The sequence below is a fragment of the Nelumbo lutea genome, chromosome 3 (genome assembly GCF_056320005.1).
Source record: "Nelumbo lutea isolate HS-2025 chromosome 3, American lotus-T2T, whole genome shotgun sequence".
NCBI classification, from domain to species: domain Eukaryota; kingdom Viridiplantae; phylum Streptophyta; class Magnoliopsida; order Proteales; family Nelumbonaceae; genus Nelumbo; species Nelumbo lutea.
In genome coordinates, this window is record NC_142686.1 from 4,071,413 (window position 1) to 4,088,200 (window position 16,788).

Sequence of the window (16,788 nt, forward strand, 5' to 3'; positions counted from 1 at the left end):
ACTTGACATCAGGCTCAATCCTTAAGCTCAAATTTTAAGGTTGGGCATGCATTGACCATGAACCCAGTCCAACCCACTTGACCCGTTAGAGCTAATCTAACAGATAGACTTTGATTATCGACCAATTCAAAACATGTAGAGTTTTAAATCCAAAGCCTCTTTAATTGAGATGGGCCTAAATGGAACTCTCTCTCTAACACATTGTTCCTAACGACAAAGTTGTTCTACCGTTGTATATAAGAGACACTTAATGAAGGACTTTGCTGCTCCAATTTTAGCCGTGGCTCTGTTTGAATTTTTCATATCAGGTCAGAAGTGACCTTTCAAATGCCAGGAAACCGGGCCGTTTGATCTCCATTTTATTGCAGGCTTCCCTCTACGCAAAGTTCAAAGTATCAATATTCATTTTCAACAAGCAATACATTTTTTTTCTATGCAAGGTTGAAAGTATCCCTCTACGTAAGGTTCTAAGCAACTATAAAAACAGAAAAAATAAGACAAATATTCCAATGGAAAGAGTATAAATATAAATATGTAGTGTAAAACCTGGCATTTTGTATAATTTTAATACTGTATATATTTGTATTTATATTCTTCCCATGGGAGAAGTAAAAAGTAGAGTGCAAAACATTGTATTTTGTATCATTTTGTATTATTTAGAAAGATGCAGATACAAATATGTACAGTGCACATGCATTCTTACTACACTTTGTAAGATACCAAGCAATACATTTGCCTCTATCGTCTGCTTCTCATCCTGTTCGACTGCTCCTATCTTTAGGTTGAGCTGGACTTATTTCGCCTTGTAATAAACTAAGAAGGTGGGCCTTGGTGCAAGAGTTGGATTACTCTTATTGCAAACCTGGGCAATTAGGGTTCAAATCTTGAAAACAGCCTGTATATGTGTACATTCGACCATACATTGGCATCTACCTCATGCACTGAGCTGTCATTTTTTATTAGAGCATAAACAAAAACAAGATAAAAACTTAACACGGTGTTTACTTTCTCAACTTCATCTGGTAGGATTAATGTTAAATTGTTAATACCAATGTTTTTGAACCATTATTGACTCGAATGGTTGGACCATTTGGCCCGAAAACTATCCAGACAACCGGTTCCATTTCACCTTAACCCACTCCTGGGTAAAAAACCGCTGACTTGGACTGTCAAAGTGTCAACTCGTTTGACCCGAACAGCAATTCACAGTATAAAACTGCAGAAACTTAACACACGAACTCATATCTGAAGAAGAAGAAGAAGAAGAAGATCTGAGAACTCAGATCTGTGTCTATTGCCATCACTTCGCCATCGCCGTCACCAGTGAGCATCCAACCACCCTCCTCTTTCTTCTTCTTCCCTCCTTCCTTTCCTTTCTATTCTTTTCTTTTTTTCCTTTCTCCTTTCCTTCTTTCTTTCTTTTTTTTTTTTCTTTCTCAGCCAACATCTCTTCTCTCCTTTCTCAAATTTCATAACTCATAAAATATTTGCCCAAAATGCAAACTGTCCAAACCATTCGACCCGAACAGTCAAACCGCTGAGCCAGAAACTGGTAGCTAGAACGGTTCCATTTGTGTCGGTTTTTAAAACCTTGGTTAATACTAAAAAAAATACATCTACATTGGACATGCTAGTATAGTCTCACGCTATAACTCAAACTTGGGCTTGAGTTTGTACCAATGTTCAAAATATTAATACACCTCATACATTCGTCATTGAAGCATGGGTGACTTTGAATTCAAAGTCTATTTTTTGTGTTTTAATCATTAGAAGACACAATTTCTTAAAAACAATCATATCAAAACTTTGAACCTTGCTTTATTTGATTGATGTTATGAGATTCTCCTTCGCTACCTCCTGAAGACATGGAAGCATGGAAGCTCAAGGAACGTATAATTCTGAAACATTTTTTTATTTTTGAGTAGTGAGTTGCACTCAACATGCCTCAGATGTAGGATTGGGGAGTGAATGGAATATCGTATATTCAACATATGAAGGTGAAAGCTTTCAAAAAAAAAAAGCAAGGTTCTAACGCCCTATATTCTAGACCAGTTAGTTTCAAACCCATGAGAAACGGCCGTTGCACGGTGATAATAGGAACGTTCTCTTGAGAAACAGCAGACAGAAAAAACCAGTATCACTCCAGATAATTGCCCATATAACCAGCATGCAAACACTTCATAAAGAAGTCATCCATTTGAATTCAGGAAATCCATTGTAGGAAACTTTTAGGACTCATACGCTTATTGCTTATTGTCTGAGTTGGAATGAGATCAGTTTTAAAGGCCTGTTCAGGCTCTCCATTCTTCTCAAGTACCTGCACACATAGCCCATGATATTGCTAAGTTAACTGGAAAACTATTGAAGACAAGACTTGTTTTTGCTAATAAACAATGCAATCATGCCAAACTCAATTCAGCTTCTGTGAAGTGTAGATCCTTAATCCAGTTTTCTAGCCATTGATGTAAAGATAAATTGATCATAGTCTACGAAATGTAAGCCAAGTTGAAAAACTTTTGATCTCCCTTTGATTGGTCAACCCCAACCGAAATTTCCTTTATGCTCTGGTAATCCCTTTCGTGAGATTTTATGAGCATAAAGCAAGATAGAGATATACATTGGGAGAGCAGATAGATGTCACCAATTTAATAAGTAGTTCCTTCCAGCTAGGGAAAGGAATTTCCCTTCCCGTCCTTTTGTTTTGTTACCGACTCTTTCAACCAAACAAGCGAAGATCCTCCGACTTTTGGATTTATTTCAGTGCCTGCTGGGCATACAATATTTCTGATTTCTGCATGCTCACCTCTTCCCTGAAAGCAACCTCAGAAACTTTAAGAGCATCCAAGATGGCTTCACCCTCCCTCAGAGCTTTAGAAAAACTGTAAATATCGTTTGCAATGAGAAGGTGGGTGATGACAAGACATTTGCTACTTGATACCAGATAATAGCTTTATCTCTTTGTTTAGCCTCAGAAGAAAGCCAGGGCTTCTGAGACTAGCAAGAAGAGAAGGTAATAATGGATCACCCTGTCTTAAACTCTTAATATTTACAAAGTGTATATGGAAGGCATTCCAGGATGCATAAAAATATAAAATCCTACCCCATAAAAATATAGAATGCATTTTACAGGCATCTTGAAACAGGGCCATCATCTCTTCTATAGTTTTGGTGACTAAGATTTATCCCACCAATCCTAGTAATTCATCCAATCTCCAGTCTAAATAATTGAGTAATTTTCAATTGGTTCCATTTTACAAATTCTGCAAATTTCTTGGCATACAGAATGCATTGGAATGACTTAAAGAATTCTACAATCAGACCCAAAATGTACCTAGTAGCTCCTCTACTAACATACTCAGAATGTATGCCTTAACTCTTGAGTTACAAATGCAATTTGGAATAATCCCCATTGAGAAAAGGTAAGAATAGAAAATAAGAGAAATGCAATAAAAACTGAATTTCATACCAACTACCAAGAATCAAGAAACTCCTACCTTGTGATGCATAACCAATGTTTTCACGTACAGAAACCAGGACTGTAAAATTGAGTCACAGTAAAGACGCCAGTAGGATTTTCATAAAATCTACAGATTTGGGTCTGAGCCATGTATATATGCATGTGAGTGCACACACACATGCAACTTACTTATCAGCCTAACATGAATGACCTCATAAGCATGGTCCCAACAATCCCTTAATAGAGCCCTTTCCCTCTGACAGCAGAAAACTCAAAACATAACAATTACATGCTCTACCACCAAAATATATACTATGGCCTTCATTAATACCACCTATAACTCATAGTAAGTACAGTTGTTAAATCTTGATATTCCATGTTGGTATAGAGGCAATAAATTAATAGTTAAATCTATGCAGTAAGAAACTTATTGCACATTTTAATTCAACCTGCTCCAGCGTTTATCTTAAAATAAAATATCAACCTACCATGAAATACCAAGATCATAAGGCATAGCTGAAGCCGTGGTAATCAATACTCCTTACAATTAAAATTAAATAATTTTAAAAATAGTAAAGAACAATTACTCAAATATAGATAAATATAAAGGGATATTTGCCTCCCTATGTAGCTAGCAATAATATTGATAATGATGGTGATGATGACGATCCGGTTGAGATCCCCTTTTGGACTTAACATGTCAAGGTCCAACCAATCCAACTCTGACCCATCAGTATGATAAACAACACATACAATGGAAGATAAGTAACTAAAAGTCTGCAAGAACATTCCATTAAATAATAAAATAAGGGATGACAGCATTAACCTGGCAGAGAAAATTTCATGTAGCGTACCCTTAATATTTCGATGGGGTATAATTGAGACTAACTATTGAGATAAACCGGTTGATACATTATTTTGGAACCAATTGTTTGATACATACTTTCAAACCAAAGCCTGGTAGAAGCAAATCCCAAAAAAATAACATTGATGATTTCATTTGATCAACTTATTCTCAGTTCCAACTTGTAAATCGAAACCCCAGAAATGAAGTTTAAGATATGAAATAATGTATCCACAATATGTGAAAAGAAGAAGATTTCACAAACCCCAGCAAATCATAAGAATTCTTTAAGGTACAGAAGCATATCAATCGAATCAGTATTCGGCTGTATTACAAGGAACAGACACATGAAACAGCAACAATGTACATAAATAAGATAATGAGAAAGCGAAGTCGGAAGTGAGAAACCACGGACGAACTCCACTCCATCATCATTGTGGTCCATGACGATTATCATGAACCGACTAACCGAGGTACACATGGACTCGTACAGCTAACAAGAAGATGGCGATGAGGACGAAGTAGATGAGAGAATGGACGAATATGGACGCCCCACTCGTTTGCAAGTTGCCGAATTCTATGAACCGGCCTCGGGCCGGTAGCTGAAAAAGCAGTCCCGGCGATAACAGAACAAACAGCAACACCGCCATGAAGACTGGTCCCCAGTCCGCCATCTCTCTCTCTCTCTCTCTCTCTCTCTCTCTCTCTCGGTCTCTCTCTGACAAGGATGAGATGCCCGGGAAAGAACTAAGGAAGATAGCATTATAATGTCCCAAAATTGCGTTTGGTAGGAAAGACACGAAAAAAGAGAAACTACCGGGAAAATGAGTAAGGTTTGGGAATCAAGTCACCTTGATTCATTCCCGCCACTCCGCTCCATTTTTGCTATCCTTTCATTTCAACACGTGATATGGGTTTTTGCTCAACTTTTTTTTTTTTTTAACTAGGAGGAACAGGTGATTACGGATCACCTACCAACAAAATGTGTACAAACACCCTTCCAATACCTTATATGGCGGGTCCCATTCTCGTGGTAAGATGTGCGTTATCGGATCACGTTGGTAGGGCGTCGAAATACATTTTGTGGTGATCCCAACTCTCACAGGATAATACGCCCGACCCCAAATATCACCCCTCCAAATATACATTAGATCAATAAAATGATAAAAATGTTTGATACGCCATCCAATTTGCAGTTCGTTTTGTTCTTTTAAGGAGTGGGTGTAAGAAACACCATATTCAACAATGGTTGTCAGTTTTTATGAGACTTAGGTGATGTTTGTCATCGATGATTATTTCCCAAAAATCAGCACCACTTAGGATCTACATCATAATTTGAAAAATCAGCGATATTTTCTTGTTTGGTTGGTTGATTATGCTGATTTATAGAAAATCAGTTAAAAATCGATTATTGAAATCAATCCTTTTCAGGGATCATCTTTTTTTAGTGATTTCCTTATTTTTAAATGATTTTGACTTTTTAAGAATGACATGGCATTGAATAATAAACTCTAATATAAAAATAATTGGCCCTTAAAAATTAGTAGCAAAGCCAATTTCTCAAAAATCAATTTATATGGCATAAATGATACCAAACAACAATTTTTTGATGATTTTTCAAAAGTCACTGTTTCCAATGAAAAATCATCATCGATGCCAAACATCACCTAATTAATTGGGTGATATTTTATTATTTTATTTAGACCATTTTCATTTATTGGTAATTTATTCATTCAAAATACCTTTTCGATAGTGCATTTAACAGTGTTTTTTATCGTGAAATTTTTCTGTGTTAATGTTTTTATTCTTGTCTCAAATATTTATCCATGTTTTTTATTAGAGCATTTTAGTTCAATTAATTTTAATATTTTTTCTTACTAATTAGAAAATAATTTATCCACCTGGGAAAAGGGTAGATCTTTCCAAGGTAAAGGACCAAAAAAGTTTATCTTGATAAAATTTATTTACTACAAACCAGAATGTGTTCTTCTCAAATAATCACAAGAAAATTGGTCTAACTCCCCCTGTTTGGTTGGAAAAAGATCTAGTAACCAAAATATGTGTGAAGCCCATTTTGGGCTATTTTCGGAAAGCTCCAAATGAACATTTTTTGTCTTTTTTATCGTATCTTCATGCGGAAAGATGCACTTTAACCAAACGGTCTTTTTTATCGTATCTTCAGGTTGCTAAGATCTTAATGCAAAAGCTCACATCGTCTTTTGATTATCAGGTTTGCTAGAAGATCTTTTAAAAAAGACTTGCCAAATGGCACCTTAGTAATTAAAAAAGTTAATAGTTATAATTAATGCAGTTGAATTTTAATGGAAGGACAATGAAAATTCAACCCATGGTTGAAATGACCAACCAAGCTTGTTAGTAGTCTAAAAATTGACCAAACTAAACCATAGTTGAATCAGCCAATTAAATTATGGGTTGTTTGGCAAGTCTTTATAGGTAGATCTTTCAACAACCCAATAAGCAAGAAGATGCATTGGGATTTTGGGGCCTTGTCTTTAAAGACAAATACTATTTTGTCCGCATTGTGGTCTAGTTACTAGGCTTTAAAAACAGATAAAATGGCTATTTTTAGCATGGAAAGACCAAAATCTTCATTTGAAGCTCCCCAAATTTTTTGGCTTTTTCAGTCTATCCACGTGCTTGTCTTCAGGTCTTTCAGTCCGCACAATACCAAATGAAAAAAAAAAGGACCATTTTTTGGTTTTTTGAGCTTCCTACAAACCAAAAGACATGCCAAACACCGCCTTAGTTGTTTAAACTGGTCCAAACCAAATTGGACCACTAAACCATTTTACTGGGTTCGGGTTCAAGCTAATTAGGGTTGAATATGGATTGAATCGTATTTGTGCCAAATTCCACTTAGAATAATTGATTACATGTTGAGTTGATGTTTAGGTATTAATAGTTTCATTTAATAATTATTTCTAATAATTAATAAAAAAGTAATGCATTAATTATGAATTAAGAATTAATTGCATTAACTATAAATTAATGAATAATTTGAAATTAATGAATCATTTAAATGAAAATACAATGGAAAAAATGAGAAAATGGTTAGGCAATTTATACATGTATCATTAATAATAGAGGTGTAAATTGGGTCGTGTCGTCCACAGCCTGGCCTAACTTTGAACCAGCCCAGCACGATGACACGAGGGTCGTGCTAGGCCCAGCACAGTGGTCCATGTCGTGTTGGGCCTAGGGTTTTAGGCCTATGGCCCAGGTCGGCACGGCACGACCAAGCGGGTCATGCCGCCCGCGGCCCAACCCGTAGCATGACCCATATATACTATTTATATCTATTATATATAATATATTATATAAATTATAATTATATAATAATATATAGTATATAATATATTAATAAAATAAACAATTATTTTCAATTTTATTATACTAATTTATTTAATTGTTGTATATACAAGCAATTGTATACATCAAAGTTCATATAAAATTAAAATTTTAAGTTTTTTCAATTTTTTTAAATAAATAGACAAAAATAACTTTGGCTTGGTCATGGGCCAATTGGGCTGTGGATCGTGCCGGGCCAACCCCCAAACTATTTACTAGGGAGGGTGACACGGCCCATGATGGACCACTTTACACCTCTAATCCAACCTTCTGCCTTGGTTCGGGTGGGTTGGGCGGGTTCAAGAGGTTGGTTATGAAGCCGCCACCCTAGAGATTCTCCTATTGTCTGTTTTCAAGCAGTTGCTTGGAAGATGCTCGCAAAAGAGTTGAGAGTTGGACGAGTGGATCCACTCATCCACCATCAAATAGGTCCTCCTATTCTCGATAAGGATGTAGTAGTTTAGTTTAAACTCCTTTTCGTAAGAATTAAGACTCAAGAACTTAAAAGCCAATTGATTTGTCACCATATCCGAAGCCCTGAACAAAAAGTTCAATTTCACAATCACAGTAGGGAATATAAGTGATTAGAAGTTTGTAAGCACTTCATGAGTTAATGTAAATAGAGATTTAGCTTCGAGCTGAATTCAATAACACCGTGTTCTGATTAGTAAATTGAGTTTTGTGCATTTGTTGAACGGGGGGCTTCAAAGGAAAAGGAGTTGGGTTCAATCTTATGCAATGCTTTCGAAGGTTGAGAAGGACCCCTTATGTATGTATTCATTAATACAGCGCATGTTGAAAGTATATAACCCCTAATTTTCTTTGGTCAGAAAAATTGAAATTCATGAAGAATAAATCATGGCAGATATGAGAGAGAGAGAGAAATCATCTTTGATACGTGATGGCAAGAGGAAGAAAAAATTCCAAATATCAGCCGCAAAGTTCGAACAGAGGATCTTGAGATCCAGAAAGGAGGATAAATAATTGCATCTTGGCAAGTTCGGCATCCAAGAGGAGCAGTACTTGTTTAATCACAAAGAAAACACCAACATTCTTGTTGTATTTGAATTATACGATGGTTATTAGACTTTCCAATTTTTAATCCACTGATACTTTTTAAGTCCAATTCAATCGAACGAACTTAATTGATGTCCAAATTTGACTGTTGATGGGGTCAAACCAATCCATTGATAACCTTATTCTTTAATATTAATTATTAATGTTAGATCGTATAAGTATTAATGATATGTGATATATGATATTTAGATTTAACTTTTATAAACTATACCATACTTAATCTAAATATTCATTTTATATAGTAATAGATATTAAGAGGTGGCTCAATTGGTATATAAACTAATTTGTTCGGGTAACAGATTCGGTTCATTACCGTTTTTTTACGGATAGGGGAGGTTATTAGTGTGGTGCTAAGCTATTCAACGGCCTCCACGGGGGATTCAGGCAGGCATATCACTCAATGGGTCTTATATGCAAGTGCAACTCTTTAGGTTGTGTTTAATTTGAAAGAAAAGGTAAAAAAAACCCATACAAAATTGAATATTGAATTCAATTATTTTCCTACAACTACAAAATAAACTAGTATTATAGCAATGCCAGCACCGGTTTAGCAAAATGATCAGGCATAATTAACTCTGGATGCTTATCAAAAAACTAAATAACTCTGGATGCATGTATAATTAATTAATTATCAATTAGCATGCTTCAGCAATTTGGAATTGCTTAAACCCAAGCAGAGGAAAAAACGATAATAGAGATGATATTTTAATGGTTTTATATCATATAAATATAACTAGCAGTATAGGATGTAATTAGTCAGGTTGCTTGTGTAATATGTATGCAATGCATACGAGCGCACACATACACATACATTCAACATATAACATCAATAACCTGATCACAAGCATGATCCCAACAATCCCTAATATAATAGAGACCTTAATTTCCCTCTCTCAGCTAGCTGTATTACAAATTGAAGGACAATTAAATAATACATGAAAACAAGGCAAAGTCGGAAGTGATCAGACAGAAGCCCGGTAAGCGAAGCGAAAAGGACGCAACTCCACTCCACTCCAGCATGCATCATTCATACTTCATAGTGGTGGATGACGAAGACAATTACTATCAAGAACCGACTCACCCAGACCCAGGTGCACATGGACTCGTATAGCAATCAAGAAGATGACGATGAGGACGAAGTAGATCAGCGAATGAATGAATATGGACGCCCCACTCGTGTGCATGTTGCCGAACTCAATCAACCGGCTCCTGGCCGGTATCTGAAAAACTAGTCCCGGCGTTAACAGAATAAACAGAAACACCGCCACGAACACTGGTCCCCAGTTCATCTCTCCCACTCTCCTCTCTCTCTCTCTCTCTCTCTCCCCCCCTGACAAGAATGAGATGCCCAGAAGGAACTTAGATAGCGTTATAATGTCCCAAACAAGTAGAGTTGGACGCTTTTAAATTTGCGTTTCAAGGTTTGATAGGAAAGTGACGAAAAATGAGAAACTACGAGGAACATGATAACTTGAAGGTTTAATTTATCCGTGCTTCGGCTTGGATGCCAATGACACTTAACCCCCTACTTTCATGATCTGCTCCCAACATTTCAATATGATCTGACACCGCGCATCTCACACCGTGGGAGCTAAAAAATTATGTTTTGACTTTTGAGATGTATACTGTGCAGTATCATATCACGTTGAAATATGTTGGAAGCATTTTTTTGGCAGAGGATCAGGTCTCATGACAAAGATCCATCCATAATTTTCAGATTCCAACACTTTGTCCTGCTCTTTTTATGGACTTCACAATGGGGTTGGGATCTTCTGCCCACAAGAACTCTACCCATGCCTCACTACAGCTATATATTGAAAATAACTTAAATGTTATTATTCATGGAAAGATTGTTCTGAATGTAGTATCATATAGGTGGTATTCTTGTGGGTAGGAAATCTGAATTCTTAACAATGAACTTGCATTACTAGCAACGTGCATGGTGTGAATATGCTGAAGTTTGCAATTTTTTATTTCAAATATGGCGTATTTCCATTTCACTAGGATGTCACTGAACTCTGGTTGCAGGTAATGCCTTCTCCTTGAAAATAAATATAAAATTATTAAAATAACCTTTTAAAAAAATTTTGATAAATTGAGAGTATAGAATATCAAAATAATGAAAATGACCATACTAAATCACATATATCCTTGGGACTAAATTAATGTGCATGTAAACATCAAAAGAAAAACTAAAACTTTGAACAAGTTAAATATACCTATTTTGAGATCAAAAGATCAAAAGTTAAATACTGGATATTGGTTTAATGTGACCCAATTCAATATAAATCCATTTGGGCTAGAGCAGGCCAATCCAATCCAATAAATGCTTTGGACCATTAAGTTTGGACTGGTCCAATTCAATATGTCTTATTGATCCATCTAATCTGTCGTTCAAAATGATTTTCAGTTAGACGGGTCCAACCTAAAACCAATCCATTGACACCCCTACAAAGTAGTATATGAGGAAATTAGGTGTTTTTTTCATTCACCATCATGTCCTTATGAATTCAAAGTATAGGGAGCTAGGTGTTGTAAAAGTTGATAAAGGGAACTAAGTATCATACCTCCACATTAGAGGGTTTCCTATAACTTACTTTTCTTGTATATTTTCATTAAACTCAGTTTGAAGAGTAGAAATAGAAATATATAGAAGCAAAACCTTGTATTTTGTATATACTTATACTGTATATATTTGCATTTGTATTCTTCTCAAACTGAGCCTTAGGCAATTACTTGGAAGATGCTCACGGAAAAGAGTCCAGTATTGCACGAATAGATTCACTATCAAATGGGTCCTATAATAAAGATGCAGTTTAGTAAAAACTTGTCTCAGGATTTGAAGTTTGAAGCAAAAAGTTAGAGTTCACGATCACAATTAACATATGCATACTCAATTGGGTTGGGGGAGGGGAGAATTTGGCTTTTGGAAGCTTTCTACACATGACAATAGTTACCATGGGTGTGGCGTAAAAGAGTATTTACAACCCATATTCTCTTAGCCAAAAAGACAAACAAAGAACTAGAAAAGCTTTTCCCTCAATGGGGAATAAATGACCGGAATAAGTTTGCAAGCACCTTACGAGTTGTGTAAGTAAACAAGGTTTAGAGCCTATTCGGGTGGCCGTCTACGTTCACTGAGCTGCTTTGCCTAAGCCACTTCGGAAAAGTCAATTACGCAATTCATGTAAGCTTTTTTAAATTTTTGGATTTTTAATGATTATGGTTTCACAGCGTTCTAGATTTTTTTAACTCATATAACACCAAAAACCGCTGTGTAAAAACTCTCCCAAATTAGAATTCAAACAAAGTGTGTGGGTGGGTAGATGGCATTGAGGGGATGAATCCGGACGAGGATATATAGCACTCGCTCCTCCTCCCTTAATATGGTTTTCTATCTATTATGCCCTTAAACTATAAGATGCAAATAGATTGGATTGGATTTGAATCAGGGTATATTTGAATTTGATCCGACATTATTCATGTTAGATCTGATCCGATCCGATCTGAAGATCTGATTGAATATGATAGGACTCGATCTGAATTCGAATCCTATCGGATCTTCATATCCGATTTGATCCAACTTGTTTTCTTTAAAAAATAATAAATTATTAAAATAAAAAATAAAATATATCAATTTAAATAAAGAAAGAACAAAAAATACAAGTATTTTTTAACTATTTTCATCATATATATGCTTTTTATTAAATAAATAAATAATATAACAAATTTATAAAAAATACAATATAAATAATATATTTATAAATAAATAAATAGCATATATATATATATATATATGTGTGTGTGTGTGTGTGTGTGGTAAGGCTAAGTGTGGTGGTCTCCTTAAAGGAAGAAGGAAGGCTAGAAGCAAGGGTAGGCTACGAGCTTTTATTGATAGAGTCGTGTGTTTGTTATGATCCATGACTTCTTTTATAGGGAGATATCCCAAGGTCCTGAAATGAATGAGCCAAAAGAATTTGATTCTCATTGGGAAATGGGATCTTTGATTCGGTGTCAGTTGTCAAGGGGACACTACTAAGGGTTTGCCACGTGTCTTATGAGATCTCTTCAAGACGGAACTTCTTTTCACCTGAGGATTCTCATAATACACGTGTGCTACTTCCTTTTGAAGGCCTCCTATACTGACGTGGCGTAGACGATGTCAGTGATAGTTTAACATGTCCTACTTAATCCTACTAGGTTTCTCGTTATGAGTGATACTGGCTAGTCATTGTAATTTCGTTCATTCACAATTTGTGATGGTTTTGAGCTCATCGCAAGCTCTACGTGTCCTACTTAATCCTATTGAGTGTTCCGTTACGAGCAATACTAGCTGGTCATTGTAGTTTCATTCACCCCTAATTTGCAATGGTTTTGAGCTCATCGCAGGCTCGCAATGGCTTTAAGCTCATTGCAGGTTCGTGGTGACCCCGAATTTGTTATAGGTATGTTGTGGCTTTGAGTTCATCGTAGCTTTGAGTTCACCGCAAATTTATGGCGGCTTTGATCTTATCACAAGTTCATGCATGTACCTACAATATGTATTATATATATATATATATATACTACTTTAAAAAGTATGAATAGCCTCAATAACATTTCTATAATTTTTTTAGGACAAAATTTATCCCTCCATATTTAAATTTATTGATAAAAAAGAGGGCAAATAGGGTAATTGGTTATTGATACTAAATGGCTTTAAAAGAGGTAGTTTTAAGATATTCAATATATTCAATTCTCTCTCATTAAATCCAACATTTAAGGTATTAACTTGCATTCACCTTCATTGAGTCATATAGTTAGGGCATTTTTATTTCTACTCATCGTTAAATTCTATTAATTTAATCCATATATAATAAATTAATAATTTCAATAATACAAAAGTTTATACTTTTAAAATATATCTTGAAAAAAGTGTTTTCATCTAGGTGGTGGTAAGAAATTAAATCATTTTGGGTCAAATGGGATAATCCATGATTTCACAATTAAATAATAAAATTCAAAAATAGATAAAACATAAAAAATATAGAAATTAAAAAAAAAATGAAAACATTTTTAACATCATATATCTAGCATATTAAACAAGAATAAGTATGATAAATAAGAAATGATTTTATTAATGATGAAAATAGAATGTAAAATTTAAAACAAATTGGAAATAAAACTAATTTCTTATTTTCACTCATTAAATCTCATATCTAAGGTATATTCTCTCATTAATTCCTATATTTAAGATATACTTTTCACATCATTAGATTCTATTAATTAAATCCATAACATTAACTTTAATAGTATAAAAATAAATATTTTAAAAAAAGAATTTAAAAACAAAACTATTTTCTTCCCTCCCGGTGGTGGGTAAGCAATTCTAACATATGGGGTCAAATGGGTTAATAAATAATTTCATAATTAAATAATAAAATAAATTAAACATATAATGCAAATAAAAAAAAGAATTGGGCATATCTCTAATATTGTATATTCATTATACTAAACAAAAATAAGTATAAAATGTAAGAAGTATTCTTATTAATGTTGAAAATGGAATGATAAATTTAAAATCAACTTAGAAATGAAGTGATGCCATAGCCAAATAATAAAATTTTTAAAAATAAAAACAAAAATAATCACAAAAATAAAAAAAATAGAGAAGCATTTGGGCACATATCTAATGTTATATATTTATAAGAAATAAAATATTGGATACATAACTAATATTATACATTCATTATATTGAACAAAAATAAGTATTATACACAAGAAATAATCGTATCAATGATGGAAATGTAATACAAAATTTAATGTCAACATAGAAATCAAACAATTTTTCTTTTTAGGCAGTGGGTTAGTGCTTTAGGTCAAATTAATTAATCGATGATAGGTATAGCTAAATAGTAAGTCTTTAAAAAAAAGTTCAAATAATCAATATAATATATAAAAAATTATATATTAATTATGTCAAACAAAAATTAATTTTGATAAGTAAACATTATGTATATAATGTAGATGAAATATATACCGTAAAACTAATCCGAAAGAAAAGCTATTTTCTTATTTAGATGGTAGGTCAATGGTCCATCTTTTCAAAGAAACTCATGATGTCATAATTGAATAATAAAAATTGAAAAAAAAATAGAACACAAAAAAAATGAAAAAGTGCAGAGTTTTGTCGAAAACATTTGGAAGCATTTCTAATATTCTATATTATTCATATTAAATAAACATAATTTTTAAAATAAAATTTATTTTTATTTATGATAGAAAGGGAATACAAAAGGTTAATAATAATAATAATAATAATAATGTGTTATTATAATTTAAAATTTTCATGTGCACATTTACAACAAGTATTTAAGTTTAGTTTTAATCATATTGTTCCTTTTGTTAATTTTCAATTTCTATCTTAACTATGATGTATCTAAAATTTAAGTAATTAATATGAAGAAAAAATTCTCACGTGCAACGCATGTGCTTAATTACTAGTGTGCAGCGCATGTGCCTAATTACATCGGATCATATAGGGAGTGGTCCGAATTCGACCAAATAGGATCAGATCAGATCATGATCTAATCCATTTGCACCCTTACTAAACCATTTGTGATATGCTTTCCATTCCCCGCGTGCCTTGTCTGACATGGTACCATTTGACGGTTTTCATTCCCATCTTTTTCTTTTTCTTTTTCTTTTTTCCTTTTTGCTCCAAGGGACTACACAACCCATCAGAGGTTGGGGGTAGCCTATCCCCCAAACCCATAATCCCCCCAAACCAAGTGTAGGTGGAATTCAATTCCAGATCTCCGCTACCACCAGCAATAAACCTTCCCATCCAATCGGCTAGCACCTTGTCATTCCTATATTGTGTTGCGTAGTGGGCTTTCCCACTTCCACACTCCTACACAACATGTTGCAATTAGTAAATTGGCTTTGATGAATGAAACCATCCTAAGTTGAGAAATCGATGGATCCCCTCTATGTATTTGTTACCATGCATGCATGAGTCATATTAAAGGTATAACCCTAAGCGCATTGTTGTTATTGGCTCAACCCATGTACAATTAGCTGAATTTCATCCAAGCTGTCTACTTTGGATATTGAGGAGTAACAAACACATTTAGGGGGTGTTCAACAATCATAACATGGTTAGTTTTGCTTTTGGAAACAAAAAACAACTGTTATGTTAGAAAAATTGTATTGTTTTTGTTAATGTTCTAGTTATTTTTGTTTTCAAAAACAAAACCAAGCATGTTGTGGAATAACTAGGGCAGAGCCAAGTATAATAGTGGGGGGCGGGGGAGTTTCTTGGCCTGCCCAAATTTTTGTTAGATAATATTTATATATAGTTACTAAGTAGAGTTAACGTAAAAAATGTTAAAAAATGGGTCCTTGGCCCATCCAAAACTTGAACTAAAATTTTAAAGGATCATTCTCTAATGCTCCTTCAACTGTCAAAATTAAATACTTTGTTTATTTTTCCTTTAAAAAAATCTATAATAGACCCAAACCTTCTTACCCCATTTCCCTACACAGCCTACCTCATCTACTCTCACCTCATTTTCTTGTTTAACTTAGCCCCCCCCAAGAGAAATTCATGGCTCTGCCACCGGGAACACCTCTTTAAAACTCCATGAAGTGGGTGAAATTGACTGTTTCTGCATTTAAGATCAATGTGGATGCATAATGTTATATATATAGCCATGTTGGACACCTATTAATGAGGCTTGGGCCTATACCATGGATATGGTTGTGCTAATGCCTGTTTGGAAGGTGATGCACATTTCATTGTTTTTTGGCTACCGAAGGAATGCATTTCCATTCCCTACTACATTCTGTCCATGATTGATGACTACAAGTCTTTGGCACTCAAGTACCATTGTACCAACAGAGTCTGTGTTCTATGCATCTATGGGTCCACTAGACGAGTGACCATCGAATGAGAGGCGAACACGTCATCTCATCCGTCTTAATTTCTTAATTGCAAATTAATGGAAACTTTCTCCGCTACCAGTCATTCGGCTGGTTGAACCGGCCATTTTTTACTCTC

The 16,788-nt window shown here is 34.4% G+C and overlaps 2 protein-coding genes across 2 annotated transcripts; both read right to left on the bottom strand.

Moving 5' to 3' along the window:
- Nucleotides 1-4,556: 4,556 nt before the first annotated feature.
- Nucleotides 4,557-5,096, bottom strand: LOC148862450 (uncharacterized). Its single transcript, XM_088976125.1, has one exon. It carries the CDS (start codon nucleotides 4,973-4,975, stop codon nucleotides 4,766-4,768), a length of 210 nt encoding a protein of 69 aa, XP_088832251.1. The 5' UTR covers nucleotides 4,976-5,096; the 3' UTR covers nucleotides 4,557-4,765.
- A 4,343-nt stretch (nucleotides 5,097-9,439) lies between these two features.
- Nucleotides 9,440-10,129, bottom strand: LOC148862451 (uncharacterized). Its single transcript, XM_088976126.1, has one exon. It carries the CDS (start codon nucleotides 10,034-10,036, stop codon nucleotides 9,782-9,784), a length of 255 nt encoding a protein of 84 aa, XP_088832252.1. The 5' UTR covers nucleotides 10,037-10,129; the 3' UTR covers nucleotides 9,440-9,781.
- Between the last annotated feature and the right edge of the window lie 6,659 nt (nucleotides 10,130-16,788).

Coding starts and splice junctions, on each gene's coding strand:
- LOC148862450 (XM_088976125.1), bottom strand. CDS start 4,975: ATGGCGGACTGGGGACCAGTCTTCATGGCGGTGTTGCTGTTTGTTCTG.
- LOC148862451 (XM_088976126.1), bottom strand. CDS start 10,036: ATGAACTGGGGACCAGTGTTCGTGGCGGTGTTTCTGTTTATTCTGTTA.